The 18905-nt window shown below is 32.7% G+C and overlaps 1 protein-coding gene across 1 annotated transcript in view; it reads right to left on the reverse strand.

The window, feature by feature from the left end:
* Positions 1-18905, reverse strand: part of LOC108905760 (T-box protein H15-like) — a 96734-nt gene that overhangs the window by 18959 nt on the left and 58870 nt on the right. The window contains exon 3 of the mRNA XM_018708769.1: positions 8249-8522. Within this exon, the coding sequence (XP_018564285.1) occupies positions 8249-8522 (274 nt within the window). The remainder of the gene's footprint in view (positions 1-8248; positions 8523-18905) is intronic.

An 18905-nucleotide genomic window follows, 5' to 3' on the forward strand; every position in this document is an offset into this window, starting at 1 on the left:
TAAGGGCATATAACTTCCTAAGGGTGCGTTTTAGGGCACATGTTAATAGGAACTTTTTAGCTTATTTTAATGAGTTATAAACACAATAGAAGTTTGGAACCCTATTTGAGAAACGCCCTGTATAAACTTATTTTCGAAATCCCACCGTTGTTTAGATACAGCGCTAAGGTTTAAAAAATGGATATTATTTCTTCAAATATTTGTTAAACAAATGAAAATGGTGAAACGAAATTTTGTGTGCAAACACGTGAATAAAATGGAGTTTAATTTGGAAAACTTAAGTCTCAACTCAAAGTAGTGGCATAGTAGATGAAGCATTATGGTCATATTTTTCAGTACTTTCAATAAAAAAAAAAAAAAATAAAAGAGCTTTGTAGTAAACGACCAAAATTGAATAACGCCCTGTGTATCTCTTAACGAATTCAGATATCGAGATACGGTTTTCGCCACTCAACTTTTCTCAAAAATCGGGCAAGTTCCATCTAAACTACTTGTTTCCTATCTTTTCGAGGAACAGAAGAAATAAACCCTAAAAGTGTCTAATTTGGTCCACCCTGTATATACACAGACCGGTTAACCCTCCGGTAAGTCGACGCCGATCCATCAGCCATCCGGGCGACCGAAACAGTTGACGTGAAAACATAAAACGCGATTTTTCAAACGGAAAATTATTTTCGTGTCCGAGCCCGCCGACTGCCTCCTTAATGGCCTCTGATTAAAAGCCGCAACCCGCGATATTACGCACAAATGAGCGGCCACCGCATAATTTAACGCATACATTAGTAAATGGGTCATAACTACCCGAGAACAACTTATTGAATATTTATAAGAACTCGATAAGAACGCGAGTACTAGCAGGGGAATTAAGACGGAATGTTAAGCGGACCGATTCCATCGAAAAATGGCGGTCCTACCTCTCCAGACAGATCCCGAACCGTAGATTACTTTTGGTTCCGTGTAAAATTCAGAAATGTCCTTCCCACATCGGTCACTTCATATCAAGAAAACATATTACCGTATAAAGCAGACAGTTTCAATGTTAATTTCAATATTTTAATTAAACAATTACTATTTTGTTTTTACTCGAGCCGTACTAAAATTATTTCAGTCAAGATAGACAGCAGTATGTTGTTTACAATGGTCATTAATCTGACTACTTTTTAGCTACATCTGGAGGTTCCCAGGGATCAAATCTTAGGCCACTGTTGATTTTATTGTTCATAAATGACTCGTCTTTTATAATAGTCACTGCATTACAGTCAAAAAGAGGTATTTACATTATCAATATTTCTTAGTACACAATTAAATTGATTGTTTACCAATTTGAGTCAATATTATGGTATCATATTGCTCAGTTTTTGTGTGAGGGACGTTGGTAGTGTATTTCATTGTCGTTTGTGTGTGTATGAGTGAGTCTGACGCCTTGCTTGGTGCATGTGGTGTCGAGTGTATGGCACGTGTTTTTATGGCAGTCAGTAGCATTGTATATTATGAGCATAGAGCGGCACACGGCTTGGCAGCAGATTTATCTTATTTCTGATTATTTGATTGTCGCCACTAGTTTCTAGCCTAGTAATTACACACGTTCTAATTTTGTCTTAAAATTAGAAAAATATGTTGGGCAATAAATGGAATTATTATTAGCTACTTCAACATTTTATTTCAAATTTATGGAGTTTTCTATAATAGTCCAGGCGGTAGAGCATTCGAAGCGTTTGTTTTGTTGTACAGAAAAATCCCAAATATTATGTAGAATAAGAATCCGTGTTTGCCTGTTCTAAAAAACCATTGCTAAATTCAGGGAAACAACAAACATACAAAAAGAACGAAAAATGTCGCATTTTTCGACATATTTTTCCCTGTAACATTGAAAGTACCTACGCCCTAAATAATCTAATCTATTTTTTATTTATTTGACGATTTTCTATTCTACATATTTTTATTCTGTCGTATTTGGCTAAAAATCAAGGGGTTACGAACTAGTTTGTATATGTGTAAGATTTTGTCGATTGCATAGAAAATTTCCTGGGCAATAAATAGATAATTGTTTATAGCGTAAAAAGTTGAAAAATTAAAAAAACTCTATGGTTATAAAAGTGTAAACAGGGGTATTTTTAGTATTGATCATTGTTTATTATGACAACAAGTATCTCTAAAAAATTGTGTACCCTTCCTAAATCTTAATTTAAACGGTACGCGATAAACTTTTTGAAATTTTCTTAATTAATGATCCTGTCAACGAAAACTACGCGGTCGATCGTTGCAAAATTTTTATCATGTTTACTATTTGTTCACAGTTTCATCAATATTTTTTATAAATATTTACTTATTTTAAAAATTGCTCCAAATATACATGTGATTTTCTACGATTTTTTGCCCATTGTTAATGCAAAATTCAGTTCGGATTCGCAGTTGTTGTAACTTTATTGAAAATCGTCAAATAAACTAAAAATAGAGAATGACTTTGACTTAGGGTTTACTTTCAATGTTACAGGGAAAAATATGTCGAAAAACGCGTCATTTTTTTGTTCTTTTTGTATGTTTGTTGTTCCCCTGAATTTAGCAATGGTTTTTTGGAATAGGATTCTTATTCTAGATAATATTTGGGATTTTTCTGTACAACAAAACAGATGACTTCAAGAACAAACGCCAAAGCCAAAGCTTTCTTTTACTGCTCTATAGCCTGGACTATAAATAATTCGCTCTATTATTTTGTATTTTGCATCAGATTGCGCACAATCATTTTCTAATTAATTACCCGATTATTTTTAGAATTAATTGTGAAACATATTTAGACAATGTTGTAAAAAAAATTGACACAACTTTATTTGGCCATATTTGCGTACATAAGTAAACGTTTTCAGTTTAGGATTCAGTATTTCAAAATTAGAATTCAAAGCAAAATAAACTGCTTATATCCATTTCTTTACAATACAACTCACCAAAACCTGTGCAGCATAAACATAGAAGACACCAAGAATAGGGAGAGGCGATTAAGACGCGTTCAACGTAATTTTATAAACGTAGGACATATAAAATTTACTTAACGTCACCGCCAGACGAAGCCATTACAAATTTAACGTTATACCCGTTATCGTTCCCAATCTCTCCGACGTCATCCAGAGGAGCAGGCCCATAACCATTACCCACGACGATTTATCAAGGGAGTTTACGAAACAATGTCACCTAATCAGGCCCTCGTGGGGCAGTGTCAACATCACCCGAATTCCAGCGCGGCCCCATACGTTGACAAAAAAATAAAACCGCGTCACTTTAGTATTAATCAAAGGCACAACCGAGGAACGTCATGCATATTAAAATCAGGAGTTACGATTATATGACAATATAAACTGAAAAGAGGAGAAACTGAGTGTCGCGGTTGTATTAGCCCCGTGCTGGGCTACCCGGCTGCCCATCGACGTCACGCCCCGGCCCCCATGCGGATCGCCCAGATGGGGCGTTGGCGATACGCGCCCGGGATCGGAGCGGCTCTTCGGGGAGTCCGGAGGACAACGAATTTCTCACCTAGCGACTAACAAGGCATCTCGTTTAAAATCCATTCCGTGGAGATTGAAATATGAGCGTTTGTGCAGGCCAGGCATCGGGGGGGCCCATTCATAACCCGCTACGGGACCCCTGAATACGCGCTATAAAATACAAGTTTGGATTTACTTTTAATTCTCCGATGACTGGACGTCGTTAAGACGTGGCTGGAAGTTGGAGGAGTCGCCCCGCCGCGCCCAATTGACACACAAACTCAAACAGGACATAAAATACGGGAAATGATAATTGTTTGTGGTCGTCGTTATGGGTTAAAGAATTAATTTCATAGGAGTAGTCTGATATTTTAAAGCTTTTAGTGATGTCTTGTCTCCTGAAATCTTATATTCGTTAAATTTATTAAAAACACAAAAATTAATTTTCCGAAAAAAATGAAAAGAAAATTAAATGAAATGCGTACAGAGAAATGGGTTTCCCATATTCGACTTGTACAAAGTTTGAATAAAATAATTTTTTTATGAAAAAAACGACTTTTAGACATAATTCAGAGGCCAATTGTCCAAACCTAAGACGGACTTCGTTACAGGATTTCTGCGGACCCAGCAAGGAAGGTGATTGAATGTCGACCCTGATTCCTGGAAGTTTAGTAACCAGAAACGAATACCTGGTTAGTCCATATAGTACGACAGAAAATTAATAGGTACACAGCAAAAAAAAAAAAATTAAGGCAGCAATTTTTACCGATGTTTGAAAGGCTGTAACTTCTTGAATAATGGTCGCGTATCGAGAAAATAAAAAACATCTCAACGTATTCTAGTTTTGAAATCTTGAGATGAAATTTTTTTTTAAGCATCATTCTCGGCGCAATCAAACTAAATAATGCAAGGCAAGAATTTTTCAAAACGTAGGCTCAGAAAAATTTTCCTCAAAATTTCGAAATAAATCAACAAATATAAAAAAAAAATTAAAATTATGAAAAAAAATTGAATTTTGAAAAATAAAATCAAAATTTTCAACATTTTTTTGCGTTATTGAATTGAATATTTCAAATGTTGGAAAATTTTTTTTTTTAATTTTGAAAAAAAATTTTTTTTAATTAAAAAAAAAATTTGAAACTAAAGAAAACGTTTTTTTTTATTTCAAAATATTCAGAAAATTATACTGGATAATTATCTCTTCACTTTTGATGCGGTTCTTTTCTTCACATTCAATGAGAATTAATGAAAAAAATAAAAAAATTTTGAAAAATTTGAATGTTTTTCAATATTGATTTTTTTTCAATATTTGATGAATAGTTAACGCGAAATTGTGAGAAAAATAACACACAAAAATGTTTTTCATCTTAATCATCATAAATTGATGTTTAAGGAGCAATAAACCTATTCCTTTAATTGTTTATAAATCTTTAAATAAAACGATTCAGAAAAGGAAAACGGTTCGACCTACAAACATTGATACTTTTGCAAAGTAGTCGTAGTAGTCGCTGATTTTCCAAAACGTCGGAAAAAGTCTTTTTTGCACATTTTCAAATGTTTATATGTATTTTATGAGTATAAATTTTTTGTCAAATATACCAAAAAGCCGTTAAAGAGGATTGATTGAAGTTTCCAAAATCCACCTTTCGTTCGCTGTACGATCATTGGTTCATGAGAGAAGGTGACGTTTCTCTCAATAACCGCTACCTCAATGATAAAAAACAGAAAATATAACAGAAAATAGTACAGAAAAATAGTACAGAAAATTTAAAAAAAAAATAAAATTGAAGCTTAGGAATCAGGCTAGATGACACAGGCATTGATTAAACCAGAAAAAATTTTCTGAGCCCATTAGCAGTTTTGAAAAATAAAAAAATTTGTAAAATTTTTGCCTTGCATTATTTCTTTTGATTGTGCCGAGAGTAATGCTCAAAAAAATTTTTCATCTCAAGATTTTAAAACTAGAATATTCACGCTTCAAGGTGCCTTTTTTATTTTCTCGATACGATCATTTTTTCCCGAAACTACAACCTTTCAAGCATCACTAAAAAAATTTGGAAATTTTTCTGCTCCCTTAATTTTGTTGCTAGTTGCATTATATAAAACCCTTTGCATATTAAATAACATTTATTGGAAATAACATATTTTCAATAAATCCAAAATCTTTACAATTCAAAACATTGTTAAAAACTTCTGCGAGCACATTGTTCCTGGCTTAGACCGCAGTTTTAGAGCGCCATCCACCCAGGCCTTATCCGTCCTGCGGTGAAAATCCTAAGGCATATTATCGTACGAGCTCTCAGAAGCTTCATAGGTACCCAAAGGAGGACTATACGAGGTCCTAGAATATTCCAATTTATCAGGTAATCACAAGATACCTCAAAGCTAGTGCTAGTGCAAAGCCTAAGAAGATAGTGGTACAGACACTAGAGTACTCATACTCGAAGTGTCTACAAAACAATTAGTGCAACTAAGCTCAGTTGAAAGACTCCAAATCTGCACCAAGAGGGTGTACTAGAGTGGAAAAAGGCAAACACAAATAAGATTTTTGACCATATTTCCAAGAATCTATTTCGCGTCCATAGAGGTTGGCAAGATGAGGAAGGCGTACGAAAATTCTGTATGCCCCTTTGCTGGCGAAAGGAGACGCAATCCCAGCACGGCAGACAATATATGGGGAGCTCGGTAAAAATGTTATCTCCGAAATAATAATAATAAAAATAATGGTGAAAGAGGACATGGCGCCCAGCGTGGGGCACGAACATCCGAAACACCAAGGAAATATGACTGATGCCGGCACTTGATTCCAATTAGGTGCAACGAATCTTATATTTGAAACAACACTACTTGTACAAAACTATATTAAGCATAATTATTATACCAGATAATATGAAACGTACTTTAGACATCTCGCTGCCCATTAAAGTGAAACATGCTATACACACATTCACTTTTTGTCGGCCTTAAATATACCTCGCAGCTAGACAGGAATTAATTACAAAAATGGATGAAATAGTGTGACCGGTAAGCAGGTACAAACCACTCCGTCGTTTTCGAGGCGATATCCTGCGCCTCTCTTAATTTTATTTATTAGAACGGCCTCGGACGTATAATTTAAATTAATATCCACTAGGCGAGTTACACGTATTTCCTCGATCCCGTACGTGTATTAATTGCTCTCCGTCGTCATCAATTAAAGGGAACTTTATTGGCGTTAAGTCGCCGAGTTACTATCGGCCCAGCTGATCGAAAACTACACGCTGGCTGCAGACGAAAGAAAAGCGCACGAAGCTAGCACAAATGTGCATTCGAATTAGAATGCGGGTTTATGCTAAATTCGCGTGATTCTCCTATGCAGTTAATTAGAAATTAATTGCATGTAGATTTTGTATAAGCATATCTCGAATCTGCCGCTGGTGTAACGGTAAAAATCCACCGGAATGGGAATGCCAAGTGAGAGGCTCGTTACTGTTATACTTCCAATCGTGTCTTCGCTATCCGAGATATCCCTGGGTAATGAAGTCTTTACAGCATTAAAAATATGAAGTTAACATAGCTTAAAAGTAGAAAAATTAATAAATACTGAATATTTGAACAAATAGCCACCAATGTTTAAAATGGTAGTGGCTACAAAGCGTATTTATGACGCGTACTGTTTTTAAAACATAAATTTTTTTTAAGGAATTACATAAATAAACAAATGGAAGGTATAGTAGGCATTTTGGTGAGTATTAACAGTTTTCACAAGTGAAATTGGTTATACATTAATAAAAATTGTAAAAATTTACGTAGACCTTATATATTTACGCTGCATAGAATAATTATGCATTTGAGTGTATACCTATATTCCTTTCCAAATCTTTCATGTTTTCAAGTTTAGCAGACTACAAGTTTAGATTCGTTCGTGGCGTAGTAACGCAATATAGTTTTTACTACCTAAATATGGTACCTATAAAAAATAAATACTGATGCAAGTAATGATATAACTTATGTAAATTTTAATTTAACGTTATTGAAGAATATAAGAAGCACCGATATTAACTGTATCAACTTTACGTAACCTTTACAAACAGGCGTCAGGATTGTAGCTTATTATTTAAGATTTATTTTACTTATAGTTTTACTTTCACTATATTTTGTTTTCAGTGTTCTCAAAAGAGGCGGCCATTTTTTTAAATCTTGGCACTGAATGCTAAAGACCAATAAAAAACGCATGTAAAATTAGGTAAGTACAATATTTTGTCACTGAAATTAGTAGGTATTTGGTTATTTATAGAAATTGCATAATACATATTTTTGAGTGTTACTGACTGCGTTAATTTAAATGTACTAAACTTAATGCCCCATATGCTTATTTAGATTTTGCTAATTTTTATTTATCTTCTTAAACAAAAAACATAAAACACACCACAGAAATGAGACAACCCCCAAAACCAAAAGCCAAAGGCTTGTGCGGAAGGGGGCTACACTTGAAAAAACGCGGACAAACACCCATTATCCATCGACATTGCCAGTGCCGACACCGGGGATCGAACCCGGACCAGAGTAGGAAGCCTAGTCGAGAAATGCTTGCCACCGCACTTTCGACCGACTGCGCTACCGTGGCGATTCTTAATAAGCAACAACTATGATAATCTCTTACACATCAACAAATCGCTTTATTCGCAGCAAGGAAGATAGAATAGATAAATAGATATAAATTGATTAAACACGACAAAACAAGTTTTGCCTAATTTTCATTTTCTAATAACAATTCTTAAAATTCTATTTACCTGTCCATTCTTGTCCATTTCGTTATTGGTGAGTTTGACCTTCTCGAAGGAAACCACCTGCTTCCTCAGCTGTTCCCCGGAGTAAGGAGAGTCCGGGTGAGCGTACAATCTGTTGGGGGCGGGAGGATCTGCTTTGCCCGCCACCAGCCACGACGATCGATGGTACGCGTATCTGTAGCGTTTGTTGTCCACCGGTACCACGTCCAGAAGCACCGCGTAACGCTGGTCGGTTCTGATCCCGGTAAAGGAGACTCTCAGGGTGGGAAACATCCTCCTGCCAACAAAAACTGGTGTTAATAAAGAAAGTTCTGAAAAAAGTCAAGTTGTTGTCTGAAAAGTGTCGAGTTCCGCTGCAGTGTGGTTCTAATTATACATATCTCGAAAGTTAATAATTCTCGTAATGACGTTAAACACGTTTTGATTTTCTCTTTCAGCGTAGCTCTGGGACTCGTTACTTGATTGATTGTTCACACAAATTTCCTTATGACAGGCAATCACCACGTGCATAAACATAACATTTTATTGTTACTATTTATTGCTATTACACAGCACTTAAGCAGTGAATACCGTTAGGACATTATACTCTCGAGCCGCGAGTACGATGACACACCTTATAAATGCCTTAAATAATAAACTAAAGGATTTGAAAAATGTTATTTCCAACACCATTTATTCATTGCCGCAAGTATACTTTTACCTATGATTTTTTTCTGCAGAAATATGCAGTTTTTTAAAAATGTATGCAGAAATGTGATGAAAATCTAAACTTAATTCGTACGAAACATATATTTTTTTCTAATATTACCAGCGAATCGTGACCTAATCGTTAAAAAAACAAATATCATTTCAATTTGTGTAAAACAGTGTATATCACTTTTATTATCTACAAATTAAATACAGTCATAAGTGCTCCCTGACAAGTGCTAGTTAGCCTTGACGCTGGAAATAATTATCTCTCGATAATTCCAACTGACAGGTGCTGTCAATCATTCCAGGAGAAGGTATTTGTTTTAGTTCACATACAAGATCTTTTATCGGGGCTTGTTATTAGTAATATATTATTAATTATATATTTTAATAACCAGTTTTGCTCTCTGTCTATATGTATAACAGTGCATTATAGTTTTTCTGTGCACTGTACAAGAAATTGCTTAAAAATTTATCTTAGAAAACTATATTATTTCTGCACTACCTAACTGTTTCATTGAAAATTTTACACCTGTCATTTTAAGCTAATTACATACTGTAATTTCGACAGTTGCCCATGGCAACCTTCAAATTTTTCGGAAATTGTTTTCCTCCTGCCAAGCTAGACAAACAAAATTAATAAGTGGAATTTTTTTTTGACAACTGTCATATGGTTCAAAAATCAGTACCTACTACCTATCCAGAATTTTGCTTTGTAATATTTTTATTTAATTTAAAATAATAAATAGATACAAATAATTATTATTTACCAAATGTTTGTTCCGAGATTTCTTCTATTAACGCTAAATGTTTTTGAAATTCTGGCTGGAACTCTTCTCTTCGCAACGGAGAGTAACGAGGAGCATAAGTATTACCTTTATTTTTCTTTTCCATCAGATGTCCGTGTTTCATAAAATATATGCAATAATTTGATGAAAATTTGTTCTGCTGAGCCCTGGTTCTACGTAAAAAAGATGGGATATCTTCCTCCAAAATCTTTTGAATAGCTGCGAAAAGGTTTTCTTGATGCGGACTGATTCCAGTTTTTTTCAGTAAATATGGTAAATACTTTAAATTTTTATGAGACAAAATAATGTCCCCTATTTTGGTGCAAGAATTACATAGGTATACTATAAGGTTTTAAATTAGTTTTTTGGTTGTTCACTGCCATGATTTAATTGTAAACAATTAGAAGCTAGACAAAATGACTGTCAACGTGACATATAGCGAAGACGATTTTGACATCACAAGCCTAAGCCTACTTGATTGCAGTTATGATTTTTTAAGAATCATTGATATATTGCCATAGACATCGGTTTTCCACAAAAACATACTTTCCTGCTATTTTAGTAATACTAAGTGAATTATACTGATGCAAACATAAATATCTCAATTCAAATAATGAACGCCCTTTTTATTACTAAAGCGAATGTAATGTGCTGTTTTTTATGTTTAATAAGGATCATTAATAAACTGTCATAGACATCGCATTTCTTCAAAAACTTACTTTCCCTCTATTTTAGTAATACGACTAAGTGAATTGTACTGCAAAGATAAATATTTGAATTTAAAAATTAAATGCCTTTTTTATTACTAAAGTGCAAGGAACGTGTTTTTTTATATTTTAATAAGAATCATTGATAAACTGCCGTAGACATCACTTTTCTACAAAAACTTACTTTCCTTCTATTTTAGTAATACTAAGTGAATTGTGTTGCAAAGATAAATATTTAAATTCAAAAATTAAATGCCGTTTTTATTACTAAAGTGAAAGGAATGTGTTTTTTATATTTTAATAAGAATCTTTGATAAACTGCCATAGACATCGGTTTTCCACAAAAACTTACTTTCCTTCTATTTTAGTAATACTAAGTGAATTATACTGCAAAGATAAATANATAATTTTCCTTTAAAGTTTAATTGTAACGTTAGATAGGCCAATATAAAATAATATTTATTAAATAAAAACGAATATAAATTTGTATTAAAAATTTATTCTTTTAATTCGCCTAACAAATATTCTAAAATCATAAATGGTTATATTAAATCTAATTTGTTAATTATAGACAAATCTATTGTAAACTGTTTCTTTTTTTAATTCAAACAAATCAAATGACTTGTATTGAATGTAACTGGTTTAACTCAATGTAACCAGCATAAATGTAAACTAACTGCATTCAAAACAACCGATTGCTTTAATAGAAAGTAATTGTTTTTTTCAGTGTACTAAGTGAATTGTGTTGTAAAGATAAATATTTAAATTTAAAAATTAAATGCCTTTTTTATTACTAAAGTGAAAGGAATGTGTTTTGTTATGTTTTAATAAGAATCTTTGATAAACTGTAATAGACATCGCTTTTCTACAAAAACTTACTTTCCTTCTATTTTAGTAATACTAAGTGAATTGTATTGCAAAGGAACGTGTTTTATGTTTTATTAAGAACCATTTTGTTTTACCTACTAAAGATTGAAACATTTTTTTTTCAAAGTTAAGGTATCCCCGTACTTATGAAAATGAAAGTCTTAGGGCATGACAATTAATTAATGTATTAATGCGATTAAATTATATGACGTTTAAGAAGAAAAAATATGTCATGCGCCACAAAACAATGTCTACCTGTCAAGCCAACTTTATTTTAGCGAAATAAGTTTCAAAATGATACATGTCAGATTTTTTAAATAAATTTTGGTTGCAAAATTTTCTTACCGGAATGTCCGGAAATTTTTCCTCAATAACGCATTTTTCTAGAAAATACGTTCCTTCGGAGAAATTTCCGGAAATAATTCAAGCACTAGAGAGATTATAAGTGAAAATAATTTTTATTAATACAGAAACAATGTGATCTAAGCGCTTTTTTTCAATCAGTACGGTAATAATTTTCTAATCCCGTCTGACGGACGACCCTGCCCGTCAGCGGAGGTGAGGGGTGGTCGAGGGGCCTTCTCGTTGTTTACTTTGCATTAGCATAGCGAAGCAATTTCTCATCTGGGTATTAATTATGAGTGTGTAAATGAAATTGTATAGTTAACATCGCTGTGTTTTAGTTGTTGAATTGGTAATTAGCCGGGGGCCGGAAATAAGCGAGGAGCCCGCCGTTCGTAATGGGAAAGAGACTCGTACGATTAGCAATCTGTACAAGCTGCCATTAAGTAGTTTTTAAAAAAGTCGCCTAATCATCGCCGCCTTATGCATTTTTACCAGCTTATTAAAGCGCGTTACGAGCCACTGACCGTCTGGTTTCCAAACAGACGACTTGCTGTTAAAACGAGGCGACCGCGAAAGATCCGGAAATTGGAGGTGAGGCTTGGTCCTACAAGTCGAAACGATTAAATCGTAAAAGTACTGTTTTACACTCAAATACATATAATAACAGAAAAGTATTTCAATGTTTGACCAAATCCATCTTCTCCGCGAGATACGCAGATCAAGAAGAGAGTTCGCAATAGCAGTGACAAAGACAAGAGACAATAATAGGGCAGATACCGTCTGGTAAATATAGGGAGCTCCCTTTTTTAAACGTACTAACTTTAACAGTTGATAGAGGACTTAATTTTGAACAAAAAATGTTGAAGCGAACATACAGAGTGTCGAATTTAATTACTTTTTATAGTTTTTTTTCCTGATATCTAAAAAACAGCACGTAATAATGAAACCAAATTGGGTACGTTTTATGATGACATAATCAGCCCTATTCTGTAACCTGCATCGAAATGCTCAGATCGAGTCGAAATGTTCGCAATTCGTAAAGTTCAATATCTATCGCGTCGATCGTTTCCTAAAATTGGTATTCTGTAACTCAAATCGTAGAGAAAGACCTCGATTCAATGCCGATTTAGCGTAATGGCATCAATGCATTGCTCTGCGATTATAGACTTTAATAACCAAGTGACATTTAAAGAGGTTAGAAATTTCAAAATATGAAATATGCAAAAGCTAAGATAAATGTGCATTTTACAAGATTGAGCGGAGGTATAAAAAGTGGAATTTATACACAGTTGACTTGCAGATGTGTTTTAATAGCAAAATCCCATGTTCCGTAAATTTAATTGTACCTACCTACTAGATTCTATAGTTAAGTTTAAAAATACATTCATTTTGCTGTAATCTTTCGAGAAGGTCAGTACTGAAAAATATTAATGATGTCAGTTCCGACTCCAATAAAGAAAACAACTTCTACAGAGCAGCTAGATTTCATTACGCTGCACAAAATTTTACTTCACGGTAAAACTAAGCCCTTTGATAGAAAATATTATAAACCATGCACAAATTAGATAATTAAATAAAAAATATACCTATACACGTACGTATAGACGTACTAATATTTTATAATTTTGTGATTTAAAACACGAAAAGGAAAAAAGATTAGTTGTATTGCGAGGTTATGCTTAACTCAAACTGACAGTACTGACACATCTAACACAACAACGCATGCGTGACCCGATCTCGATATCTAAAACTACCACTTCGACAGAGTTGACCGATCGACGTTGATTTCTACCAACAACATCGATAGTAGCGTCGAAACAAGTTATAGAATACCGATGTTGCCCAATTCCGATTTGATGGGTTGATCTCGATTCGATTTTATACATTTCTATTCGATAAGGAGTTACAGAATAGGGCTGAATATCCTTTAAAAATGGCCTACAAACAATTCGCTACAACCATCAGTGGCGTGCTAGACGGGTAATGTAGTTTAAAAAAAAATATTCTACGCTTGTTTTTTTTAAATTTTATGACATTTTTCGAATTAATATCAAACGAAAAGCCGTTCTTTAAAACTGTTATACAATTAGGGAGTTCTGAATAAATGATCAAAATCTCCAATGTGATGTTCATAGAATACCATAAAATACAATATTTATTCATCGCTTTTTTTAACTTCTTTATGCTTAATTCTAAAAAATAATTTGCGTTGTAATAAATTTAAAATTTGATAAAATTCATATCGAACAACGTGACAACGCAATGGCGCGGTAGATAACACGAGGTAATAAGCTGTCCAGCCAGCAATACGCAATTCAGTTGCTATCTGGAGTTGGACCGTGTCTGAGTGTTTTTTGCGTACCACTATTTCCTTTTCTTGAGGCGTTTTCCAGCGAGTGCGCGAAAATTGTATTCAAATGTCTTGTGTGTCGAAAATGGTGTCGGACATTTTGAGCATATGTTGTAGTTTGTTTTGTACTTGTTACTAAATTTGATAAGTCCTAAATTATTATTTTTTAATACGTATGAGATTATTTGGATGACGTGAATCTTTGGGTACTTTAATTACATATTTTTCAAATTCCTAATTTGATTAAAAGTTAAGTTCCTGTTTTAAGAGATTAATAATTACTAAAATTAGAGCTAAAATTTAAGCACAACACTATTTTCGTACTACAAAATCTATACATTTTATTTCATTTATTTAACTGAAAAACAATTGTCTTCAAATTTACTAAATGTTTCATAATAATAATAGTTGTTTACATTTATTCCGTAGGACAAGTCTGCCGCGTGCACACATAGTATGCATCAGCTGTGTGGCGTTAGGTTAAGCGCTGTTGTCACGCCGTGATGAAACTCCCCAATATTAATACTCGCTGTATTTTGAAAACTGTTAATTTTACGCCCCTGTAATATCCAACTTTTTTGTTCACTTACAATTACTCTATCTCATGCTGAAGTAATAGCAGTCAAACTTTTTACACTCTGTATAGTATGCGATGGACTTGTATGGTGATCGTTAGTTGCTAGTAACTCACAAATAAACAGAGGAGGCCCTATATCATTACTTCAAAGGTCACCCGACATTAATCCCCTTGATTTTCTGTCTGAGATTGTATAAAACAGTAGAAATACTGTTCTCCAATAAATACAGGGGGGGAATTAATATAATGCATTACAAATTTTTAATCATCCATTACGCCAGTGCGTCTATCAAACTCAAGGTCATTATTACTGCGTAGATCTACTTTAATTTCTGTTTACTGCTATATTCTTCTGTAGGTAGTTTATTTTTAAATAAATAACGCCTTTAAAGCGGTATTGAAAGAAATTAATATCAGTTAATTGGTAACGAAGGAGCTGGAACACGATATACGAAAAAAAATGGTTATTGAAAAATTACTATATTATTTATTATATTTATATAAATTTGATTGATGTAATAAAATCGGTAATTCTTCAAAAGTGACGCGCAAAGTGCAGTTCTGTGTACACAAATCAGTGTGTTAAGTTAACCATGGCCGTATCCAGTGCATAAAATAAACAGCGGCGCCGAAAGTGAGGCACGTAAATTTTAGTTTGAAAAGTTACATCCAGTTATCGTTGATGGATTCGTACAAGATTTACGGGGTAGGATGCAGACAGAAGTATAAGCATAGCATACCGTGATTTCAAACAAATGGATATTTATTCCTGCGACCTTGACTCGTACGTTTTACTTAACGATTAAGTAAGGAAAATAGTCATCGGAAAATTGTAAGAAAAAGAAAAACGAAAAATATTAAAGTATAATTTCAAAACAAAATTTCTATATTTATAAATATCCTGTTTAATTTATTGAAAAAATTATTCTTTCTTGGTCAATTATTTTTAAATGTTTAAAGTAATAATTACGTAGTTGGCCTAATAATTATTTTAATTTACAGAAATAGAGTAAATATTCTTTAACTTTAACTGTTTATTTTCATTGTATTTTATGAGGTAGTGGATATTTACAAAAAAAAATAAGATTTTTTTTAAATCCACAGGAATTTTTCTGTGCTGGTAATATTTCAGTTCATTAGCTGGAATTTTTCTAAAATAAGTAATACGTCATCGTAAATAGGCCATATATATTTTTTCTGGCTTGTGTATCAAGATACTTTCAAGCAGTAGGTATAATGAATTGTGTTCATCGCGATTTCTGTGTAAAATTGTATGTATTTTACGTAATTTGAGTAAATTGCTCTGTAAACTTCAATGTATTTTTTTGTATGCTATAAAAACATATTTTTAAATATTGTGTTAAAAACTATTTAATACTAATAAGCAAATAAAGAAATTTGAACTATTATGACACTAATAACTAACTATAAAACGACTACAAATTTTCAGCAAAATGTTAAGTATATTTTTCTTTAAAACTTTCATCTTATGAGGATTTTTATTTAAACTTTAAACATAAAAGTATTTTACAGAATAATGTAATGTGAAATGAAAGTTTTAACTGAAGAATTACTAATTCATTTTACTGTATACTAAAACATTAAAAAAACAAAAGTAAAATAAAGGCATTTAAAATTTCTTATACCTAATTTAAAACTGTACTTTTACATATTTATGTGTGGCAAGATGTCATAGATCCTAAATCAAATTCGTAGATACGTATGTAAACCAGTTCGATATCATTATATTGTTGATTTTGATCCGCAGGAGAAAAGACAGGAAGCTTGAGACCGGTTTACAGTCATTTAATTTGGCATAATAAAACCATTTTTTCAGGCATAAAACACTTCATTTGCAAGTATAATCCAGAAACGGAGGCAACATTTTTTATGAAGAAAAGTTATATATTAAAAGAGTGTTGTAAGTGAGTTTCTCTTAATTCTTTTTCACCTGTCTTTAAAGTTATTAATATTAATATTTATATTTACTGAATACATTACATTAATTGACTTATGGAAATCAGCCAGAAAACACGCTGTTCGGACACATTTTAGTGGAATTTTTGAAATTTCTTTCATATGTAAGATTAGAAAAATCACCAATTTCCTTTTATACGTCTAAGTAAGTGGTATTTGATACAATTTTTTTAATCTCACAAAGAAAAACATGTTTTTTTTTTTAAAGAAATAGTTTAGTATGTGGATTCGTTTCTAATATGTATGCAGTAAGGATGATAAGTTCAAAATTACTATAAAGGAAATATACTGTTAATTTATTAATTTATACCATAATTTAAGACTACTTTTCAAAAGAATTTCGTAAGGATGTTAATGTAGCAGAATAAAATGTAGTTTTTCAACAACTTTAAAACCAAAGAAACGATTTAAAATCCGAATTTCTCTCCGCTCAATTTTGACTTAGCTCCAAACCAACAAATTATTTTCGGCTCCCTAATATATTTGTTGACAATTTTAATGTTCGTTTAATTTTATGTGGCCAAGTATCCGGCTTTTTATTTACATCTGGACATAAACCTAAATTATGTAGTCAAGGTGATGAGGAGGCATATGTTAGAAAATAATTATTATGAAATTCGGTTTGGGATACCGCCACAAATTTATTACATTGTATACTGGAAATAGTTGTAATGCCTTGGGAACGACGTGTCTGCATGCAACTGTTGAATATTAAAAGCGGAATTCAAAAACAGCTATTTATTGGAAGATTGAGATCGACGATAAGGTACCTGCATAAGAATTTTGTAAGAAATTTCTTTGCCATATCGTGTTTGCGCTACAAAGACCACTATATTCATTGTAAGTCCGTCAAAAACTTTAGTTGGGGTGCTTACACACGGAAAAAAGGCATGTTTGGACAGCAATGGAGGAAATATATTTACTTATTTTTATTAATTTCATCTGTGTTTATATGTTACAGTTTGAATTTCCTGTTAGATTACTTGTTGCTGTTTTATAGTTCATTTTATTTTCTGCCATTGCGCCAAACAAATGTTAGACAACATTATTTTAGACAATAAACACATCAGTACATTATTTGTGCCCCTTTGAACCCTATAACGTATTTATTTGCTTTGATCTCGTGGTATTATTAAAAATCAAATCAAATCAAATCAAGACACATTTATTTAATCCAATTTCAAATTGTTTCTCTAGAAAACCGCCTCAACAATGTAAGTGATAAAAAAAAAAACATCTAGAAGCTGACGAAACAAAGTTGCTTGGTGCAAGTGACCAAGTCGGGACTTTTAGCGTTTTAGAGGCGTTTAAGGCGATTATTTTTACGCGGTCAAACCAGTTATTTAATTAATACTTTGGCCGCGGAGTCCTTAGGATATTGTTAAGTTGCCACTAAGTCATCAATCAGGACTCTGCCGACGTACCCTCCGGTTATTACGCGATTATATTCAATCATTTCACACACTTTAGTTTCCGTTTCGGACGTTTAGCAGATGGAGCCGCGGTAATTTCACAATAATCATCCCATTTCTTAGCTCGGCTCTCCATTATGCGATCCATTACGTCTCGAAAAAATTCAGAGGCGTTAATGGACTCCCTTTGATAATTGTTCCATTCAAAATTTTAATTCTATAACTGTTAAGTTACCTAAAAAATGATACATACTAAGATCATGAAATAAATTTACTTAAACACATTGATAAAAATTATGGAAATTTACATAGACTTTTTATATGTCTACAATTGTTTTTATGCACAAAAATTGCAAACAAATTGTGCATACGTTGTATAGAATTACGTATTTTCCCTTTTTATAGTGTATTGTTACTTTTTACGCTGTATTGTTATATTTTAAAATGTATTATTCCTAACCTTTTATGTTTCTATTATATTTTATGTAAATATTCGAATAAAAGTGTTAATTTACACTGATCTGTTTTGGATCAACCAATCGCATTAATCACGTGATCAAAAGCGGTCCAGCAGACCACATAATAAATAAATAATCTCCTTGTGTAAATTATAATACATCTTCATTTAATATTATTGGCGAGTATGAGAAACATATCGAGCTTTACCTTAGTTGCTAAATTTTACACACAAGCAACAGTATTGTAGTACAGCATATTATTATATAAACCGATAAGTTCTCTCCATTTTGATCTTTCTCATTTTCATTGGATAGATCGCAAGAGATGTCCTCTTCTGAATCAGGTTAGTAATAAGAATTTTTTTATTTATGCTGATAATTATGTAATTTAGAAATATATTGTTGTGTTGAATGTTGTTTTATGTGTTAGTTAAAATTTTATGTATGGATGTTCAATTTTGGAAATTAATGTTTTGAATACGTTTTGAA

This window comes from Anoplophora glabripennis, unplaced genomic scaffold (genome assembly GCF_000390285.2).
Source record: "Anoplophora glabripennis isolate ALB-LARVAE unplaced genomic scaffold, Agla_2.0 scaffold221, whole genome shotgun sequence".
In the NCBI taxonomy this organism is placed as follows: Eukaryota; Metazoa; Arthropoda; class Insecta; order Coleoptera; family Cerambycidae; genus Anoplophora; species Anoplophora glabripennis.